The sequence below is a fragment of the Aptenodytes patagonicus genome, chromosome 3, assembly GCF_965638725.1.
Source record: "Aptenodytes patagonicus chromosome 3, bAptPat1.pri.cur, whole genome shotgun sequence".
Classification (NCBI taxonomy): Eukaryota; Metazoa; Chordata; class Aves; order Sphenisciformes; family Spheniscidae; genus Aptenodytes; species Aptenodytes patagonicus.
This window is the reverse complement of record NC_134951.1, coordinates 66,599,036-66,620,437: the sequence shown is the minus strand read 5'-3', so window position 1 is coordinate 66,620,437 and position 21,402 is coordinate 66,599,036. Positions and strand designations below refer to the sequence as shown.

The window sequence follows — 21,402 nt, the reverse complement described above, 5'->3', positions numbered from 1 at the left end:
GCAGAGAGACCTCCCAGCGCGCGGTGCCGCAGCGGCTGTTCCCTCACGGTCCCCGAGGGAGGCCGAGGCCGAGGCCGAGGGCGCAGGGCGAGGTGAGGGGCGCGTGCCCCGCGCCGACCGGCCTCCCCAGCCCCTCGGCCGGGCCGGGCCGGGCCGGGCGGCGCGAGGCCAGCGCCCGCCGCTGACGTGGACAACGGCCCGGCGCAGGGGCGGAGCGCGGCTTAGGGAGCCGCCCACCCTGGCTCCGCGCGACCGGCCGACCGGGAAGCGGCCGGGCGAGACGGGACACGCCGCGCATGCGCGACGAGGGCGGAAGGGTGCCCGCCGCGCCTGCGCAGGGGGATTCCGCCAGGCCCGCCGGACACCAACATGGCGCCCTAGGTCCGCCGCGCCAGCGCCACCGCGGGCGAGCGAGGCGGCCGCCGCTGCCATCATGTCCCGGCACAGGAACGTCCGTGGCTATAACTACGACGAAGGTAGTGGCGAGCAGGAGCCGGCGGCAGAGCTGCGGGGGCCGCCCCGGACGCTGCCCCAACCGCCGGTCCCTTCGCGCCCCTACCGGCCCGCACCCCTTCCCCCGGCGGGCCCTTCCGCTCCGCGAGGGCGCGCGGCGGTGTCGGCGGGCGGGAGGGTGTGCCCGGGCCCGCACGGGTGGCGGGGAAGGCGCGGGGGGCTGTCAAGGGCGGTGGGAGGGGAGAAGCAGCCCCCTCCCCTCCGCGGGGGTTGGACGAGGCTCCGTGCGAGGCCTCGCCCCGCCCTTCCCCCCCTGCCCCCCCCCGGCCCCGGCGCGTTTCCCGCCCGAGTGGCGGGTCGGGCGCACGTGGCTGCGCTGCCGCCGCCGCTGCTGCCCTTCAGGGCCATCCCCTGCTGCCGGGGCCTCCCGGGAGCTTTCGCACGGGGAAAGCGCGGCTCTGGCGCGCAGGCCAAGCCGTGGCAGGGTTTACCCGCGTTGCCTTAAGCTGCCGAAGCTGACTGCTTTTCGGGTGGGTGGGAGTGACTTGAAAACCAGCCTCAGTAGAATTGAACCCGCCCTTCTTTAGTCTTGTAAGGCTTAAAAGTTTGTGTTCCCGGTCTTAACTCCAGCAAATCGTTGCTGGTGTTCAGCCATAGATAGATAAGTGGCAACAGCCATTCCTCGTAGAAGAAATGTAGTTCCTGAAGATGGAGTTGAGCATCTAAGGAAGAACCTGTTTTTCAGACACCTTTCTGTCATATTTTACTTAAGCTTGCATGGAATGAACAAGCTCTTGTGTAAGAACTCGTCTCCTATCTGCAGTACTGCAGCTTTCTTTGTGCCCTGTCCCATTAACTTAGGCAAACTGTAAATTGCACCCTTTTTTCTCAAAGGTTTTGTTTGTGTTGGCTTGGGCTGTGGAAAAATGCACACACTTCCAGTTGATACTGGTATTTTAAAGAACCCTTTGGTATGAGAGCAGCTATTTTGTTGCCTCACTTTGTCAGATTATATAAAAAAATTGCAAGAAATACTTCTGCTTGTCTCTGGTCTTTTGCTGTTGAGTGAACAGATGCAATATGTATATATTATAGTAGCACAAATTGGGTTTTGCACTGTGATCTTGGAATTTTTGGGGAAGTCATGTAAATCCATGTGTGCCCTGACATCTGTGTGGCCTACCTTGCAAGTTTTACTAGTGCAAATTTACCTAATATAGGCAAAATCTTAGACTGGATTGGGGATTTTACTGCTTGATTCTTTCATCCTCTAGAGATCTTTTTCATCACAGACTGGTTGAAATGTTGATTTCAGCTGAATCTGTCATCTGTGAAATTGGGTGCCCAATCTGTAGAATTCATTTCAGTGTTTGTACACTCACTAGAATCTCTTCTAATGAGGTTGCTGAGATACATAATAATTTGCTGTAGCCATATGAGGCTTAAGTTGCTATTGCTATTTGAAACTTTACTGTTGCATTACATGACAGGTTTAATTAGAAGTGTGTATATGTGTGGTCTTTATACTTACACCATATGCTACTTTTGTAGTCGCATACAATCATTTCTGTCCCAAATGAAGTACACTTTTGTGTCTTTTTTTTTTTACTTAATATAATGCCGTATGTTCTTTTTATGCCACTTACGATTCTGTAATGCTTTGTCTGGCCCAATTATTTGTCTCCTTTCTAGAGTAAATATTTGCAGTGTTTTTTGGTCTCCTTTCATAGGAAGGCTTCTGAGGCCTTAGATCTTGTGGCCTTTATTTGACCATATTCTATTTCTGCTCTCTCCTTTTTGAGGTATTGTGATCAGAACTGAATGTCATATTCCAGTTGAGAGTATGTTGGTGATACAGCTGTTACTGTGGATGCTTCTGTGGCTTCTACTCTGTTCTGTAATTTCTGTCATTTTTTAATAATTATTTTTATGGTCGATGCAAGCTGAGCCGTTTTCACTGAGGTGTCTTTTAGTCTAGAAATTAAACCCGTATGGGATATACAAGTGATTCAAGTAATGCGCACTGACAAGACTTACCTTGATTTCACTTATTACTAACTGAATGTTAACCATTCACACAAGTCATCTTGGAGTTCTCCTTGACACTCTCCAAGTATTGGCCAAACTACAAAAAGTGTACTTACCTTGAAAAAAATGTATATGTCTTCTCTAGACTTTTTAGAGATTAATTGGTCCTAGCATGGAACCAGGAGACAGTGTCCCCTTTTCAACATGGTCAAAAAGTAGGTAACAATATGCTCTTTTTTTAAAGACAAAACAATCAAAACAAGCCTATAATATGTTTTCTTTATCCCGTGATACTTAGTTTCCAAAGTAGATTCCTGGGTTTTCACTAAACTTTTCATACCCTTGTGCCAGCCCTTTTAGCTACTGCTTTTGGTTGGCATTTTTTTGAAAATTACAGTGAATTATAGAGTTAAGTTTATTTTGAGATAAATTAACCTTTCATGTCCCGAATTCTGAGCCTTTTATAGATGGATACAGTGTCTGTAATGTCCCAGTTCTGTGGTCTGTAAGTTGATATGAGTGCAGATTTTTTTTAGCTGTTAGCTGCTTTTTCCTCTCACTCTTTTAAAACAACAAAGAATACGTGTTATTTGTGAAACTGCCAAGTGTATGCAATACATCTTTAAAAATAGTTCATTACTTTTTTTCATGTATTTCATTATTACTTAGTGAAAATTACAAATTTATTTTCAAGATTTACATAATACTAGGATTTTTTTTGGGAGTGTGTGTGTAGATAATTTACTTTCTCTTTGTGTTTCCTGATAACTGATTCCTGATACCTTTTTTTAATGGGGAAAGTATATGGCTATGTTTAAGTAACTGTATAAGATTCTTGCTTTTTGGCTGAAACAATTTTGCATATTCAAAGGGAATCGTGAATTGTGTTTTTGCCTTCCTGAACCTGAGCTGAAAGCTAGATGGCCATGAGGATAGACCAGAGAAGAAAACTGAGAAGTAGATAGGTATGGAGTAGAAATGCTGATCCTGAGTTGTCGGAGTAGAGATTGTAATTGAACTGTCTGTGGTTAAGATATTGAGAGGTCAAGCAGAAATATCAAGAGAAGTGCCATGGGTAAAGATTTGTGGAACTGTAGAAAGTTGGGTTTGGACTGTGAGGGCAGCCTTCTAAAGGAGATGCTGAAGGAGGAGGTGTGAAGCATGGCAGCTCTTGAAAATTTTCAGCTTTCCTAATGAATAAAATATTAAATGTTAAAATTCTGTTATTGTAACTTAGAATTTCTTACCTAGGTAAATAAACAGTATTTAACTGCACTTCTGGAATACTAGAGATGCGTAATTTCTTAAAACCTTGTGTAAAAACTACCCTTTGAATTATAATATTAAGTATTTAGAAATTGTGCAGACTAATTTTACTGTTTCTGCTTCATAGATTTTGAAGATGATGATGTGTATGGCCAATCAGTAGAAGATGATTATTGCATTTCTCCTTCAACAGGTTAGTTCAAATGATTACGTATAAGCATTGTCCATTGATTCCTGCTGTGATATTTATTTCTAGAATAAAACAATATTTAAAAGCTAGTGAAACTTTTGAAAAGTGCCTAGCAGCCATAATCCTGTTAAAGTCAGTTAGGTAGTGTTAGGCATTGTTATGCTTTTGGAAGTCACATTAGACAACTGGGCACATCTTCAGTCATACAAGTATATTATCTCGGATGGTCAGAATGTATTTGATAATGTAAAAATCTGGTTTATGGGAATGCGTTGATAGTCTTGAAACATTTGGTATCTTTTAAAATTGTTGGTAGGATCTAGCTGGGCTTAACAGTTGTGATTCTGCACCTGGTAGGTGATGTCTTTTACACAAGTTTAAGTAAATGTGGGGTAAGGAGTCTTACTGTGGGATGCAGCACTGGTCATCGCTGGCTTCTGTTGTCATACAAGGTCATGTGGAGGTAATAGGCCTTCAGGCATTTATAATGTTGCAAAGTAGGTATAAAAAATAGTAGGTATAAAAATAGTGATGCTGTGTGCTCAGGTAAGACATAATTGGAGTGGCTCAGCCCAGCTGAATTCAGCCCATTAGGTTGTGTTCTCCAGTCAAATCTCTGGCAAGATTATCAGTTTAGGGTTTCCCCAGATTTGGTGGCAGTGTTTCTAGAGCTGAGTAGGCCCTGAAAATAGTATGGCTGATGTTGATGTGAAGCTGTGCTACTGCAGGTAACTAGGCTGGATCTAAATGTACTGTGCCTGTGATGTAGTCTGTGACCTCTGGCCGCAGGTGCTTGAGTTAATTAGGCCTTTAAAAATCTGTTCCTCTGTCATCCTGTTGATTTTAGATAAGCAAATCTAGGTGTGTATTTTTATTATTTGTAGTCACATTCCCTGATTTAAATTCAGATTGTCTTGCATTCAATTTCCAAGTTTAATTGCTAGAATTTCTCAGACCTTTTCTAAGAATTAAGGTAGCCTTGTATTTTGTGATGAAAATGTGCAATGTGTTTACTTTTTAATCAAGTATAAACTGCTAAATTGCAAAACTAATCCCTGTTTGTGCACAGCATTTTTCCTAAGAATTCTTTTTACGTAAGCTTCATTTATAAAATAATCTGATCTAGATTGTATAGCAATCTCTTAATAGTTGCTTCAGTTATGGTGAATGAATATGAAATGGTATGCATTTGGGAAACAGTTGCTAAGGCTATACTACTTAACTTCTGGATATGCATATACTTTCAGTATATATTTCAGAGCTGGGGAGAATATTAAATAACATAAGGAAATTTGTTTACATTATACTTTGTACATTTCTGAGAGTATGTAATGACTGGGGCTCATGTTCAGCAAGAAGTTTTATCTGTATATGCCTTAATGTGTTGCTAAATCAGAGTGGAATTAAGCACTTGTTTAAAGTTTTGTGTGAATATACATTTTGACTCAGGGGCTGTATTTCTAATGAAATTCCTAGAAGAGAAGAATGTGTTCAACTCCATTACATTGTTACCAGTAGTTTGACAGTGCCATACTGTAAAAGCAACATTATTTTCATGCTAATTTTTTTTCACTTGTAACTGAGGTAAAAAAAATAATTGTGGAGTAAGATTCTGAAGACACTAGGTCATAGATGGTAATTCGGTATAGAAAATACTATTTTTCAAACCTGGAGTATATTCTTTTGTTTGAATGCTGAACTTTGCAGAATTATTGCATTACATGAATACAAGGATATTGCCCAGCCTGTGGTTTCACTGTGATGATGACTAGCATGAGCTGCTGTATGCTCTGTACAGTCTTCAGGTAGTAGTCATTATACAGTAGTGTCCCATCACCCCCCAAAACCACTGGAACAGGTCAGCATCCCAACTTTTTTTCCCTTTGGATATGTTTTGTTTTTAAAGGAGGAAAAAAGATTCGACTTTTTTTTTTTTTAATACTTTGTTTTTTACCTAATGCAGCAGCTCAATTTATCTACTCCAGACGAGACAAACCAGCAACATTTGCTGAGCCATTAGAAGAAGAATATGGCTATGAAGGTACAGATGATACTGCTGATTATTTTACATCCAATCATCAGTTGACTGAAGTTGATAGAGGTAATTATAGAAAATAAGTAATTCTCAGAACAATCTCTTATGAATTAAGGGCTTATTAAAATAGTCTTAAATTAATGTTACTCGATTTACACTACTCACAATTCTGTAATCTTGTAGAATAACACCCTTCATGAGCATAGCTTCAGTGGTGATTCTTCAAGTTCATAACTACCTTATGTATACTACTTGTAACTTGGTTGCATGCCTTGAAATATGTTCTTAGTTTCTTATTAGGAATAATGAGATTTGATACGAAATTCAGACATAAGAACAGCTGTACTGGCTCAGGCCAAGCATCCATATAGCTCAGGGTCTTGACTCCGCAAATGAATGCTTAGGGAAGAGTATTAGAAAAACTATTTGTAGAATGATCTTTTGCTTGTATTGCATTCCAAATTACAGCAATTAGCAGTATTTGAGAGGTTTTCAGTCACACATCTCCTTGAAACAGTAGCCAATATCTTTAGATACCTGTATCCTCTACAGTCTTTTCTTACCCTGTTTTGAATTCATTAGACTTTGGCTTCCATTCAGTCCTGCAGCCATGAGTTCCACGTTATAAGCCGAGTTCTGAGCTGTGTAGTTAGGGAAAAAATACTTGCTTTTGTTTTTTAAACTTGCTGCCTGATAGTTTAATTACATGCTTTGTGAAAAAGATTCACAAATCTTTTTCCTAACTATTAGTAGTTAACTTAGTTTTTAATGTTTTGGAAATAATCAGGGTTATTTTTAAAATGTTGATAAGCTTAAAGTGTGTTGGTGAATGAATAGACAATAAAATGCATGAATGAATTTTGCTATTTAAAACAAGTTGCAGAAAATTCAGAAACAATCTAAAGTCCATGTTAAGTAAATTGGTAGAAGCTATGCTAATGCATAGACATATGGGTAAATATGGTAAATTGGGGTGTAATATACATGTTTTCACAGCAGGAAATAATGCTGTAGAGGGCAATTTGAAAGAATTAGCCAGTATGTGGATACAGGTGACCTAGACAATATGGTACCCTGGCTTTTCAGAATGCTTTTGACAGACTCGATCAGTTAAGAATTGATATTGGAACAAGAAGGAAAGTAATATTCTGGACTAAAAAAAGATGGAAAAGAAACCTAGAAATAACCATTTCTACTGTGAAAACAGCAGCGGTCCTACAAGACCTGTTATGTTTGGTATAGCGTGCAGTGTTGGCCATTAATACAAAATTATTGATTGTAGTCAATCTGGCTGGAAAGAGTTTGGCAAGATTGTCCTTGTTGAGCGTTGGATAATAAAATGTCCAACCAGCACATTGTGTGCCAGTACTTGTTTTGCAGAGCCAATGTCTGGGGAACATTGACTTGATTACAGATGGAGGGTGCTGATTTAAGCAACCTTGAGGAAGTTGGAATTCTGTGGTGTTGAATTCCTTTAGCAAAGTTCTTCAAACATCACCATCTTTAAGGAGGTGTTCAAATAAAGAATCCGTAGTCGTCTTCCTGTTGTTCAGTTCCTGTTTTCTAAAATCTGAACTGGCAGAAACTGTGATATTCAGGAAGATTTTCTTCTCTTCTCTTGTGTTGGTATATCTGATTAGCATACTACTTCCAGTGAGTGGCAGCCTGGTGAATTTCCAGTCTCTTGTTGTGCAGCAGGTCAAAACTTAAGAAACTTATCTTAGTCAAGGCTTATACGAGTTGCAGAAATATGCTCCAAAGAAAATTGATTGCCAAAAAATGTATTACAGTTTTAGGAAAGGTAAAGATTGCAGGTAGTTTCAAACCTGGCGTGTTGATCCAGAGTTTTCAATTGATAAGGCCTGAGGCCCCTGAAAATGCTGTTTTACTTTGGGTGTTAATTATAGCATCTGTAAACACTTAAAATGTGCTGTTTAATGGGATTCCATGTTGACTTACTAAATTACTTTGGATAATTTTGAAGGTGATTATTTGTATTTCTTCTCTGCAGTGAAGATAGTTAATCTTACAACATCAAAGTATTTCAATATTGAGCTTTATAAACTAATAAATAGTAGTCAGTGATATGTTCCTTGTAGCAATATCTGAAATTAGTCAAATATTCTGCAGGGTTTGGGAGCGAAGTTTATCATGGCAATAAGTGAGATTGAAATTAATTTCTAAAGGTTTTATCTCTTACTATGATATTTTTCTCCTGTTTTTGTTAATCAGATGTGTGGTGCTAGTGGTTAGGCCGCTTAAGACAGTTTTTTGTGCGGCTTGTAACAGTAATATGTCTCTTTTAGCCCGTCTTAATTCATGCCTTGATCAAATGAGAGAAGTTTTGGCAGAGTCTGTACCAGAGCAAACAATGGTGCAAGCGGTACTGGATAGTAAATTTGATGTACAGAAGGCTTTGGATCTTGTGCTTTCACAAGGCAGTAAGCAAAATGTGAAGACCAAGAATGAGGATGCTGTGGTTGTAGGAAAGACGACAAAAGGTATATTTCTATTTAATTGTTTACATTCAAGATGATTCATTTCTATGTACAGTTTAATTTTGGCTTTACAAGCTATGAAGATGCTTGTTATTGCATTAGTCATTTATTAGAAAATTAAAGAAGACCGATTTACTCTTCTATTTCTGTGTTCTAAAAACATTTAAAGGAAACAGTAGCTTTTCTTGAGCTAGAAGTCAAAATAAAACCTTAGCGTCTGCTTAAATTCAAACTGCAACCATCTGCAGTTCACAGTAAATTTCTGATTTCTAATATATGACTTAACTGAATGAATACATGTCCTAAAAGTTGGACAACATCTTTAAGTTTTATGCACTTCCATTATTTGTTTGGTGAACCGACATCTCCCATCCCCAATACCTCCCTTTTTTTGGTAGTGCCTGTACAGTAACTTTCATATTTTGATTTATGCTTAAATCTTCGTAATGTTTACTGGCATTCTTTGCTGATTCTTAAAGTTTCTTAGGTATTTCAGTAGATACCTGTGATTTAATTGTAGAACATTGCATGTCTTTGGATAACACTTAGTAATTAAATGCCTTTTCATGTTTCTTCTTGATTTTTTTGTTGCTGCTGTCTACTTTAAAAAAAAAAAAATGGATATTTCGTTGTGACTGCACTTCCATCTGAAAATTATTGGCTATTGTAAGGTAAGGAGACTTACTTTGTTGCCCAGAAATGCGTATTGATACAGACAGTTTCTCTTGTGCAGTAGAAAATGTTGCTGACAACACCAATCAACCTGGGTTTGGAAACTTGACACTTAAAAGTGGTTCAGCTTGTTACTCTTTAATTACAAATGACAAAATGCTCCTTAATGCTGAAAAATCCAATATACCTACATCAGAAAGGAAAGGATTGAAATCCTCTTCACTTGTTCTGTCATCTTCTTTCAGTGATGATTTGTGTAAAGGATCGTTTTGTGAACCTGTGAATAAACAGGCAGAGAATCAACTACCAGAAAGTGCTAATGCAGTAAGTTCGATTCCTGGCAGTGAAGATGTTTACTTTAGCATAGGAAGTAACCCATCTGGAAATTCTTCCTTTAAGAAGTTGAAATGCAAGGAAACACGGGACTTGAAATCCTTGCTGAGGCAGACTGTGGTTTGTGATTCTCTGAGTCCTGAAGACAGCATTTCTTTTGTTTCCTCAAATACTTCTGATTGTAATAGTAATACAAATTTTTACAGTCCTCCGTGTTTAACAAGTGCTTTAGGAAAACTGGCTCTTGATAATGAAGTCAGTCATACTGTAAATAGAAAGAATGAACTTCTTGAAGATTTTTCTTCACTTGTGCAAAGTAGAAAACAACAAAGCCCCTCTTCAGACATGGCTGCTTTGCCAGTGTTAAGGTCTGGAAGTACATCATTGGCTGACTTACTTCAGGAGCACCAGGAAAGCAGTGCTAGCCACTGTTATTCTTTGGCTGATCTTTATAGCCAGTCAACAGCAAGTCTCACTGATAAGAAATTGGGAACCTCACCATTATCACAACTAGTAAGTCAACCCCAAACTTCAGGTGGGATGCCAGAGCTAACAGGATCTTTGTCTTCTCTAGCCCTCTCTAAAGTTTCTCCACTAAAGGAAGTTGAGAATTTATCACTCTCGGATTTAATAGCAGAGACTATTGAAGTAGATAAAACTCAACAAAGGACAGACGTCCCCATGCTGAATGTAGCTGAATCGAGGCCCTCTAAAAGAACCAGCATTGATTTAAGTGTCCTTGTGAAAAATGCAGGTGTATCTGCAGAAGAAAATGTGGTAGGACAGTCAAATATCTTAAGCCCCGAAACTAAACTTTTAAAAGAAAAACAAGGAAAATGTTCTGGTTTTGCCAAAACAAATAAAAAACCCAAAAGAGGGCTTACTCCTAAGAGGCAGGATTTGTCCCTTTCATGGATGAAGGCACTGCGTGCAAGACCTTCAGCTTTTGCTTTAACCTTGTGTCTCCGTTATCCTCCAAAAGGTTATAAGCGGCGCACAATTGGTATGCATAAAGCTTTCCTATACAGTAGACAAGTACAAGATGTAAAACCCAAGGAAACTGGTCCTATAATAGCCATAACGCCATTTGACTTCAAATCAGCATCTCCTGATGATATTGTCAAAGCTAACCAAAAAAGAGCTTTTACAAGAGAGTAGTGCAAAAAAAAAAAGAATCAGTGTTTGTATCTTGGTATATTAAAAACCCTCTAATTATATAGGACCTATTTATAATCCAGAATTGAATTTTTTTATTTTTTTAATTGACATATTACAGTTCTCACTGTTTGGTAACAAATTTGTATGTGAACTTTTAACCTGTTGCACTGAATATCTTTATTTTTGCCTAATTTTCACTGACAATTTAACATTTTTAACTTTTGCAAAGTCTTGAACTTTAGATATTGCATGTACAAAATTCTATAAACACCATTAGACTTCTTGAAACACCTCTTTAGGTGTTGAAGATACAGTTCATTGGGAAGAACACTGAATTATTATTTTGTAAAGCAATTTAGTTTTGCTATGTGGTGCATAGTTTGGGGAGCGGAAACCTCAGTTTATATTACGACTGTTTTATTAAATGTTCTTGAAGTTAGGCTTTCTGATAAGGTATGTTATTAAACTGCCAGTCTTGTAATTGGTATTTTCCAGTCAATGTCACTATTCTCTTCTATCTTTATACTGATTACAATATTACAACAGAAATATCTTTAGTTTTTAAAAGCCTCGCTAACCTCAGGTTTTTGACAGTTTTAGTTGTGATAGGACATATATAGTTCTTGATGGGACCAAATTTGTAGGGGAGCAAGCAATTAAAATTGTGTGCCCCCCCCCCCTGTTTATTCTCTAATCAGCTGTCAAAATGTGATATTCAGAATTTTAAAGTAGCTATTTTGTAGGTATATACATGTTGGATGTATTTCATGAGAAGTTTCACTAGGATTCTATGGTTTATTCTCAAGTCTTTCAGAAAAGTATTGGAATAACAGTTTTTTCAACTTTAGCATGAGAGCCTTTGCTCAATGGAAAAAAAAAAAAATCAGGCAAAGCATAAGTGCTGTTTGTGTCTGCCTCTTGTCTGTTTTGAAGAAAGCTTCCTTTAGTAATGGAAATATATTATCTTCTACTGTTTGCACCCATTGCTGTTACTTTGAATCTTTATATGGAAGATCAGAATCAGGACATTCTGGAGTTATTTTTTTTTAGCTGATAATTACCAGATTCTGGTGCCCCTGTTAGCCAAATTAGTACCTGCATGTATGTTTCAACTTTCCTTTTAGTACACATTACTACTTTTAATATATTTCCAGTGTCAATGTCAGTATTTTAGGTCCTGAACAGCAATAAGTGCAATAAAGGTACTGCTGCAACTAGAAAAATACGTTTGTTCATATACTGCCATACACTTCTTCATGCTAAACTTGGCAGCTAGTATGGAACAGTAGATATAATTTTCATCTAGTTTTAATCTAATTTTTGTTGAGCATGTTGCATCAAAAAGAAGACAAAAACTTTAAGTTTATTCCTGACTTCAGGTTGCACTACAATTTTGTTACTAAATAAAAATAAAACATGTTCCAGTGCTCTCAGGTACAAATTTCATGTTCTGTATATTTTTGCTTGTTTGTCTAGTTGATGCTATTATCATTTAGGACTATGAGCAGTGTGACTTCTGACCTCTTGAATGAAATTAATGTTTCTTACCCTTACTAATAAAAGTTTTATATAATGACAGTGCTGCAGTGTTTATGTTCTAGTCGACATGTTAATCTAGCCACCTGTATCCTTACCTATTCTGAGTGCCTTAAAGCATTGAAGTGTAAATAATACAATACAGTGTGCATACTATGATCTGATAAGTTCGTGAGCAGGAGCATAATTGATTTATTTCCTCAGAAGACTTCCTATAGAAGTCTGGCTGACGCTGATTGTATACTGGTTGTTTTATTAATTAGTCTTAATAGCAAATTCTGCTTTTTGAACACTTAGAAATGCTTTTCAGTGATCAGTTTCTGTGTAGCAAGTCCAAATATTAACTTCCCACTGCTTGAAAGTCCAAGTCTGTTTTTCCCACTGAGGCAAAATGTCCTATTCAGAGCGTTTATAATTAAAGTTCAGTTTTCCCCGAAATTGTATGTATCTTCTAGTACAGAAATTCTAATTTTTAAAAGTAAAATATTGTACAAAGATTGGCATCGTCATGCCGGGTATATTGTTAGGTGGTTTTGCTTTCTTACATTCCAAGTACTCTTGAGACCCTAATTAATGTAGGTAGAGATTTCCAATACATAAAGTTTTTTTAAATTTTCATTGAATAGCTTCATTTTTCCCTTATTCTTGTTGAACTTCTCTTTGGTTTTGGTCTGTTTTCTTATTCCCCTGGCTGCTTTTCTTTGCATAAAAATTCCTAGCATTTTTAATAATTTTAGAGCCTGAACTGGACATACACCTAAATATATGTCCTGTGGATTCCATTGGAAAGTATGTACAAGTAGTAGGTGGCAACGTGTAGTACCTGGAGCTCAGTTTTGCCATAGGTTTCATGCAGATTAAACTTCGAATAAGTGACTGAAGCCAAAGGGCATCAGCGTTATATGTTTATCGCAGATCTTACTGTGGGATTGATACCTTAGTAAACAACTTTGGATCTTGTTAGGTAGCTAGATTTTCATATGTAAATACTTTTTCATTTGCATTTGTCTCAGTGTTGTTAGTGATCTTGAAGAAGCAATACATGCTGTTCAGTTTATAAGGAGTAGGGGAGGGATTTTTCTTCAGTTTGCAATCCTGAATCCTGAAGTGAGTGTTGAACTAGTACAAACCTGCAGGCTGAACACTGCAGAGGTGCTTAAGTGATGGATAAACCTGAATTCCAATTAATTTTCAGCAGAGATTTTTTTATTTCCATGCTTGGAAAATTTTACAGTTTTGTTTTTATAAACAAAAGGTAATGTGTTACTCTATTTGCTTTTTAAACAAAACAGGTATTTTAATAATTTCCTTAATTATTCCTTAATTTCCTTACTGAGAACCAGGTTTGCGTCATTAGTGACAGGTTTAATTGTCTTAGAATACTGCATGATGATATGGTATATGGCATTTTTGTGTAAGTAGTCTGTGTTTGGCCTTTGCACTGAAGTGTTTCTGCCTAATGAATGTTCGAATTCTCGTTAACTATATCTGTCTATTTTATGCTTAACACAGTGAGCTTATTTTATTGATGTATATATAAAAATTCCCTCCCCCCCATTTTGCAGCTAGTGTGTATCTGTCTAATACGGGTTAATTGTGTTATTTGTTTTGGAATTCACATATTAAAATTGCAAAGTACTTGTGTTTGTGTTTGCATATGGAGATAAAAAAGATAATATTAAACTATATAGACATACTACTTCTGGTATTCAGACTGTATACTTCTAAGGTATTTTGTACATGAAATTTATTTTGCACATAATTAAGTGGCTGCTGAATATTTTTAATATAAAATTGCCTTGTGGACATTGCTTGGACCACCATTGCGGACATTGTACCTAAATAAAATGCATATTCTTAAAGGATTGACTTAATTACAATTTCTTGTTAACTTAACTGTTAGAAATAGTGTTGTGATTGAATGTTCTATAATGATTGTATCTATTGTGGAAACAGGCTCCGGTTCTTGTCTAGGTTTGTATGGGCATACTTCTTTCCATGGAAGATTCCTTTGGAGAAAGTAAGGCAAAACCTGGCATCTACTAGCGTGTCTTCACATACCATCTTGAGGCTCCAGTTTGCTTTTCGTTAGAAATGGGTTTGTAAAGCTTCTTTTTAGATCATTTTGATAGACTTCTTAAACCTTATTTGGATCTTAAAAAGGAAAGGATATCAGTGAAGTAAGAAAAAAGCAACTGTCTAAAGTTAGTTCTCAAGCTCTTTGTTACAGTAGAAATTAGAGCTACTACAGTTGATTTCTTAAAATCAACATTCTTAAAATGTCTCTAAACACCTGTTCCATTTTTCTCTTTTAGATTTCCTTTTTCTAGCTGATTTCTGTCTGAACTTGTTTTGGGAAACCAGGGCAAATTGAAAGTCTAAGTATGAGAAGAGTATGAAAATAACAACCCCCATTGGGATATCAAAACTGATAGATGCTGTGTACCCTTTGGGATGTGATTTAACTAATTATATTTAGCTGTTTTTTAATTACAACAGAAAACACTTTTGAGAAAAGTATAGAATGTTAGAAGCATAAGCTTCAGATCTAAAAAAACCCATGGGATTAAAACTTCACATGCCTGGTTTTAACTTTTTATTCAGAAATAACTATATGAGTAATTTCTCGTTGAATTCTTCAGACAGTTCTCAGGATCTTAAGCTTCAGAGGCAGCAAGCTACTTGAATTTCTGGAATTGTTGCACGGTGGTACTTCAAAATCTTATTTCTAAGAGACTAAGTGGTGTAGTGAGGTAGTCTTTGCAATTTTGTGTTTTGCCCTATTTCCTCTAATCGTGTCATTCAACTACATTTTTCAGTAATCAACAATTTCTGAAAATCTACACTTATGCAAAAAGTTAAAGAGCAACTACTACTACTGCAAAAATGAATAGCTATACAAAATATTTGTATGAAGATAGGATATAGGTTGTCTTTATGAAATGTATATAGTTTATTACAGTACCCTTATACAAGGGCAGTAGTTTAGGGTTATACAATCATTCACATCTCTTTCAAATCTAAAGTGCTCACCTTTTCAAAGTTGTTAAAGCATTTTTGATTAAATGTTGATTATGAATTGTGGTTGGGAGAAGAAAAAAACCCAAAAATTTCATCACACTGTAATTCATGCAATAAAAATAAACTTCCTAAAGTGCTGAAAGGGGATGCTTTCCTGCTTTTTTGTTTCTTTGGCAATTGAGTTGAATTTTTATGGATAACTTACAGCCTTTTTTGGTTTGTGTGAAGTGTAGACAGCTGATAAACTCTTAAGTAGATTTTATGTTTAATTCACTATGTCTAGACTGCTATTTAGATGATGAGGAAATGTCATTAGTCCAAGTTATCTATACTTCTGTGTGTGCTAATGGTTTTGACCTTACAGGATTTTCTGTGGGGAAGTAAGAGAAACTTCTTTTGTGAAACTGGTGTGTTTGGTCTGCACTAGAAGACAATGTGATGAAACAAACATCAAAGCCAGTGGTCATTATTTATTTATTTCTTGAAGCAAGCTCTTTTGGTCTTCCCAAATTGCTGTCTTAATGCAATTCAGTCGGAATGTGTCTCTATTTTAGTATTGCTGTACTATTCAGCCAGTTGCTCCTTTATGCAGACTGTTTGTTGAAGTACACATTTTTTCCAAAAGTAAAAGCTAATTGCAGTTTGTAATTTTAGGTGATTTTTGAGATGAATGATTCTTATGAAATGGTTCATGGGTTTCTGGTGTCTATGTCATCATGGAAGTGTTCTTTATCTGGTTTGTGTACATGTTACATTGCATACTTAAAAATGGCCCATTAAAAACAATTGTCAGTGACTTCTGGGATATGTCAGTGGTTTGTTGGTCAAATAATTGATTTGGATGCGTAGTGTTGGTAGGATTCCTTTAGAAAATAATTCATTGCCCTTCTCTACCACTTTCTGGTAATAAAATGACCGGAAGATGACTAGAACCCATAAAATGGTTGTAGACTGCAGAGGTTAAAATGATATATTTTGAAAGAACTCATGAACAATTTGTTAAGAATTACAGACTTATGAAGACATAGTGAAAATTGTCTTACTCTTTTTATAATGAGAGTATGGAGATTTTAGAGAAGAGTTTCTTGTGAAGTATTTACTCATCATGTCAATGTATGGAGGTAATAGCTGATGAAGATGGACATTATTTTAATATCTCAATTGGCTATTTTGAGTCTTCTTGTCCATAAAATCAAAGAAGGAAATGTTAATATAAACCTCTTTAACTGGTGATGTATGTTCGTGACATATGTAGCATTTCTCAGGCGTCCTTTGCTTGATCTCAGCAGTGGGTATTAGTGATGTTCAGAAATTGCAATTTGAAATACACTATTGCAATAACTTTGCTTTCACTATAGTCAAGAGAAGCAAGAATTTTTGTTTGGTGAAATTTAGCTAATTTGTATGGGTTCTCTGAGAAACAATTCTTAAAGTTCAAATTTCTTAAAAATGTTTATGTAAAAATGGTACCCTCTGAGTCAAAAGGATCTGCATTCTCTGCATATTCATTTCATTTCTGCTTGCTTTTTCTGGCTAAACTACATTTCCATTTCTTTTTGCCCGTGTTAGTATTGCAGAGCAAATACAGATACTAGTGAGTGAGCTAGATTCTGTTCCATTTCAGGCACCATTAACGGAATTGTTAACCACTTTATGACACTAAGATTTTTGGTTTTAGTGATGTACAAGCAAGAAGGAGGTCAGATGTCTGTAAATGTGCAGTCCTTGCAGGAAATTAAAACTACTATGAACTGAGCATATTTAGTTTGATTGTTGTTGGGGTAGCAAGGAATCTAGTCTTTTTTCAGTGAAGTCATTCTCGTAGTTGAGATATCTTTGTGGGGGCACTGGCTATTTTGTGTTATGGTGATTTCTCAGGAACAGCACCAAGAACAGGGCCTTTATAGGGCTATATATATAAATATTTAATAAGAAACAATCTTCACAGTAAAGAGTCAAAATTGAAAGTAAGGCACAGGAAGTTGAAAAGCCTTACTCATGATATGCCAGATAATCTAGGAATAGAGCACAGGTCTCAAGCTCAAGTCTAGTTTTCTAAATATTGGACTATACTGCTTTGCTTGCAGCTCTTAATAAAGAACCAGACATTTCTTCACTGGCATTTATTTTTGATTTATGATTTTTATTAATACTGCATGTATTCAGGTTTTTGACGTGGCTATTAAGACAATGTGGGCGGTTTCAAGAATACAAGCCACAAGTAAAATTAGTAGGTGCTTAGCTTGCATTTTGTTTATGTTGTTTATCTTTCAATTTTCTAGAATTCTTTTTTTGCCTCTCCTGTATAAATATCTTCCTTCATTTTTGCTTTACACCAGTAACAAATAAACAAAAATCCTGCAAACGTTACCAGAATGTGACTTAATGTAATTAGCTTTTTCTTTTCGCTCGGTTGAATGCAGCAAGGTTTGGTTTTGGTTCAGAATGACGGGCGTTTCTCAGTCCATGGACAAATTTTTTTGTCTTCTGTCTTTTTATGCTACAGATGGACACTGTGATAGCAGTTGCTGCCTAGTGCAAAGTGTCAGAATGCAGATTATTGTGCTTTAACATAACTTTTATCACTTCTGCTTTGTGGTTAATGGACAAGTGAAGTTGGGAGTCTTAAATGAAAAAACAAACAAACTGATATTTTTGGATTTTATTTATAGGGAGAATTCCAAAGAAATTCTGGAGGAGCAAACATTCTGAAGTCTAATGGTGATGTACGATATATTTTCATTAGCTTAAAGTCCCTCAGGTTTTACTTCCATTTATCATACTAGGCTCTAATGCTTTGATTTTGCACATTTGAAAATCCATTATTTTTACCCGGGTAGCTCAGAAGAAATTTTTGTCCCCAACTTCAATTGGCTGTGCTAACTTTTCAGTAACATGACAGTTCTCACATGCCTGCTGTAGTGATGAGAGCCCATTATACTTAATGATACTCAGATATTGTATGTATTCAGTCTGTGACAAAGAGAAGGTGTTCTTTACTGAGTGGAAATGTTTGAAATCTGACATGACTGATGATATAGTTGTATCTTAAATCATGGAAAGTAATGAGAATTTAAGACTTCCTTGTTTTGTGTAAGAAAAATATATACACAGACTTTGAGAAGTTACTGAATCTTGACACTGAGGTACTGTGTGGGTTTTAGAAAGGAAGTGGCTTATTTCAGGGAAAAATGTGTCACCAGCAATGAAAAGCTTTTTAAAATCCTTTGAGATACCTTTTTGAGATCCTCCTCATACACACTGTACACCTACACTGGAAAAAGTGACACTCCAGGCTTTTTCTGAGTTTTCTTTTATGGTCCTTCAACACTAGTTTGGTTTACTTTTTTTCGGACAAAGCGTAAACCAATACAAAGTCAATCATTTTCATAGCTGAGTACATCATGTATGAAAGTTGGGTATTTTGCTTGGAAGCTAAGAGAGCTTAGATAAAACTGCAAATGATTGTGTCCGGTTTAGAACTTTGGGATTCCAGAAGAACCAGAGATCCTGAGGAAACAGTAGCTCTGCTTGTTCTTACACTGGCCTTCTATTTCAGTCCCTTCGGGTCATGGTAAAGATCAGCCATCAGTTGGTTTTCTCTGTGTCCTTAGAAGGTAAAGTGAAGAATTTACTAAGTTCTCAGATGTGATTGTTGGAGTGCCAGGAAAGTATGGTTGGAGTCACATTTATTTTTTTTTAAATCCTGTTAAGTTTTAGAGATGAATGGTTGCTGCTGTAGTGCTGTTGTATATTAATTTAAACATTGTAAGTCCTACCTGAAGTTTGCACTTGACTACTCAAAGCAAGGCTGTTGACAAGGCTAAGACAGGAGTATTTCGCAGGTGTAAACCAATGCAATTCAGCTCTAGAAACTAGTAAGACTTCTAAACATTAGAAGTAGAGGCCTATCAAATCCAAAACTGTGGGAGCAAAAGGAACAGTTTAAAATATATCAGTTACTGATGAAAAGGAGCTTGAATGCTAATAGGAAACACATGTAAAAATTCAGAAATGAAGTTAAAAGGTGAAAGCCAGGAAGGTGTAAAAATGCAAGCTTAAAACACAAAATTGCTTTACAATGTCTGTTTATGCTAGGTGTCTTTCACTACAAATACTATTGTTCCTTCCCTGTAAAATTTGTGTTATCAGTACCTACTTTATCTCTGTACTGTCTTCTGGATGTGTTTCTGCAGTAACATACTTTTCTTTTTTTAATTCTGTGTGATTCAGTATTGTTATAAAACATACTAGTTGCATACTCCAGTGTATTATGCCACATATATGCCAACAGAAAGGCCAGCCACCCACTACTTGTGTGCCTCGATTTGCACCGAAACTGATTTGTTCTTGGGTGACAAAATATTATCCATTTTTCATCATCTCAGCTTCCGTGTTCTTTCACAAAACTAGCATTTCAGTCTTCAGAGTGGACAGTTACAAATGCTTAAAGTCCCAGGTTCCTCCCTTCTATTAGACTTGTGACATTTGAAATGGCCATTACACTTAAAACTCATGAGTTTACTGTCAGAATCCCTGGTAGAAATTCATGCTTAAAATGCCAAAAGCTTGCAAAACTAGGTAACTTTTATATGGAAAATACCTGTGTGTGCAGAAGCTGTGATGCCCAATTGGCAGAGACATGGAAGAGCTTTGACTGGTTGTTGCTTCAATTCTTCCTCCATATTTTTACTGCATGTAAAAGCTCAGCCTAAATGGAAATTTTATATCTAATTAATTCCAAAATATGAGTTGAGTTGTTTTGGGTACTCCTTGTTTGAGTCCTTGTTACCACTTGTTGTGGTTTTAGAATCACATTTTCCTATTTTTAATTTTCCTCTTCCCTATTGCTGACCCACATAAACAGGAAAATGACTAACTTTGCTTGTCAACTAGGCAAGATGGTGAAACTGCGTATACACCAAGTGCTATGCTTAAGTTGGAAAAAGGAGGAAAAGTGCCACTTAAAGATTTTTAAGTAAACATTTTTCAAGGCAAAAATGTGATTTGAATTGTATGCTTTAACACTATTTTTCTGATATATACGTGAACAAACCATTGTAAGGTTGTGGATGCTATCTGTGTGCTTGCAGGTACTACTGTAAATGTGAAGTGTCTAACTACTCTTTCACTGCATCAAGGAAGAGGAAGACATTAAGCAATGAACTCGAGTCCATGCAAGTTCCTCTCTGAAGTCATGATAGAGTGAAATGCACTGCTTCAGACCAGCAAATGAACTTTTCCTGGCATTCATCTGTATCTGATAAATCTTGCAAAGCCTATTTAAAACTATAGGTTATATTTTACTATATTCAGTTTTTCTTCTAAACTCAGATACGCAGCTTTTTATAAATCAGTTCGTGTCTCTGATTTTGGCAATGAAGAGTAGGGCCTCCAATGCTATGTTTCACATCACATCTATACATAGGTTGTTCCAAATATAGGTCCCCCTTATTCAGATTGTGGTGATGTTCAGTCTCCATTTTTTCTAGACTTAATTAAGCAAGTTCATCTTTGATAACTCTGGAATTCTGCAATGTTTGGCTGGCGCCAGAGGAGTTCATAGGAAAATGTGGAATAGTTAAAGAAATTTTCAGAGTAATAATATACCTAAATAATGCAAGTGTAGATAAGTAATGCAGATAATGTAAAACATACTGCAATTAAAAAGGGAGAACTTAACTATGTAAGTGAATACATTTCTGATGCTGAAGGGTGGGGCAATTTTTATAAACTTTTCCTAAATTTTAATGCAGAACAGATTTTTTTTTTTAATGTATTTTGTGCTTCTCAAATATGGATGTCAAGTGGCTTACTTTTACCTTGCTTGCTTCAGCTTGACCAGTATCTCCACTTCTTGCAATGGTTTCTCTGATAAATACAATTAGATCTTAATATTAGGATTGTATATCAGTTAGCTACTGAAAGCCCTACTGTCAGCTTAATCATCTAATTAGTGTTAGATTCACTAAATCCCTAACAATGACCATTGTTGCTGGTAGCATCCATAATGGGTTTCTTATGGAATGATGTTTTCCTGTGTATAATCTGTTATAGCTTAAGTGTTTTTACAAACAATGTGGTGTACAGTGGTGGTCCAGGAAAATTGCCTTCGCGGCTTTTCGGATAGCTTAAGATTTGTCTCTAAAATTGTTGTAATAGATGTGTGAACTTGTTTGCCTTTTTTTTTCTGCTAATACGTTGTTTTTAAT

At 37.0% G+C, this 21,402-nt stretch overlaps 2 protein-coding genes across 3 annotated transcripts in view; both read left to right on the top strand.

Moving 5' to 3' along the window:
• The first annotated feature begins 344 nt into the window (after positions 1 to 344).
• HBS1L (HBS1 like translational GTPase) overlaps positions 345 to 21,402 on the top strand; it is a 65,595-nt gene continuing 44,537 nt past the window's right edge. The window contains exons 1-4 of one of the 2 annotated variants that reach the window (XM_076333660.1): positions 345 to 476; positions 3,875 to 3,940; positions 5,901 to 5,978; positions 8,279 to 8,473. In XM_076333660.1, the coding sequence (XP_076189775.1) occupies positions 434 to 476; positions 3,875 to 3,940; positions 5,901 to 5,978; positions 8,279 to 8,473 (382 nt within the window). In that variant the 5' untranslated portion in view covers positions 345 to 433. Of the gene's footprint in view, positions 477 to 3,874; positions 3,941 to 5,900; positions 6,039 to 8,278; positions 8,474 to 21,402 lie in introns of both variants that reach the window. The other variant, XM_076333659.1, reaches the window with a different exon arrangement.
• On the top strand, positions 9,434 to 12,206 carry LOC143158125 (uncharacterized). Its single transcript, XM_076333661.1, has one exon. It carries the CDS (start codon positions 9,821 to 9,823, stop codon positions 10,631 to 10,633), a length of 813 nt encoding a protein of 270 aa, XP_076189776.1. The 5' UTR covers positions 9,434 to 9,820; the 3' UTR covers positions 10,634 to 12,206.

What these genes read in the sequence shown, in the direction of transcription:
- LOC143158125 (XM_076333661.1), top strand. Translation starts at nt 9,821, where the DNA reads ATGGCTGCTTTGCCAGTGTTAAGGTCTGGAAGTACATCATTGGCTGAC.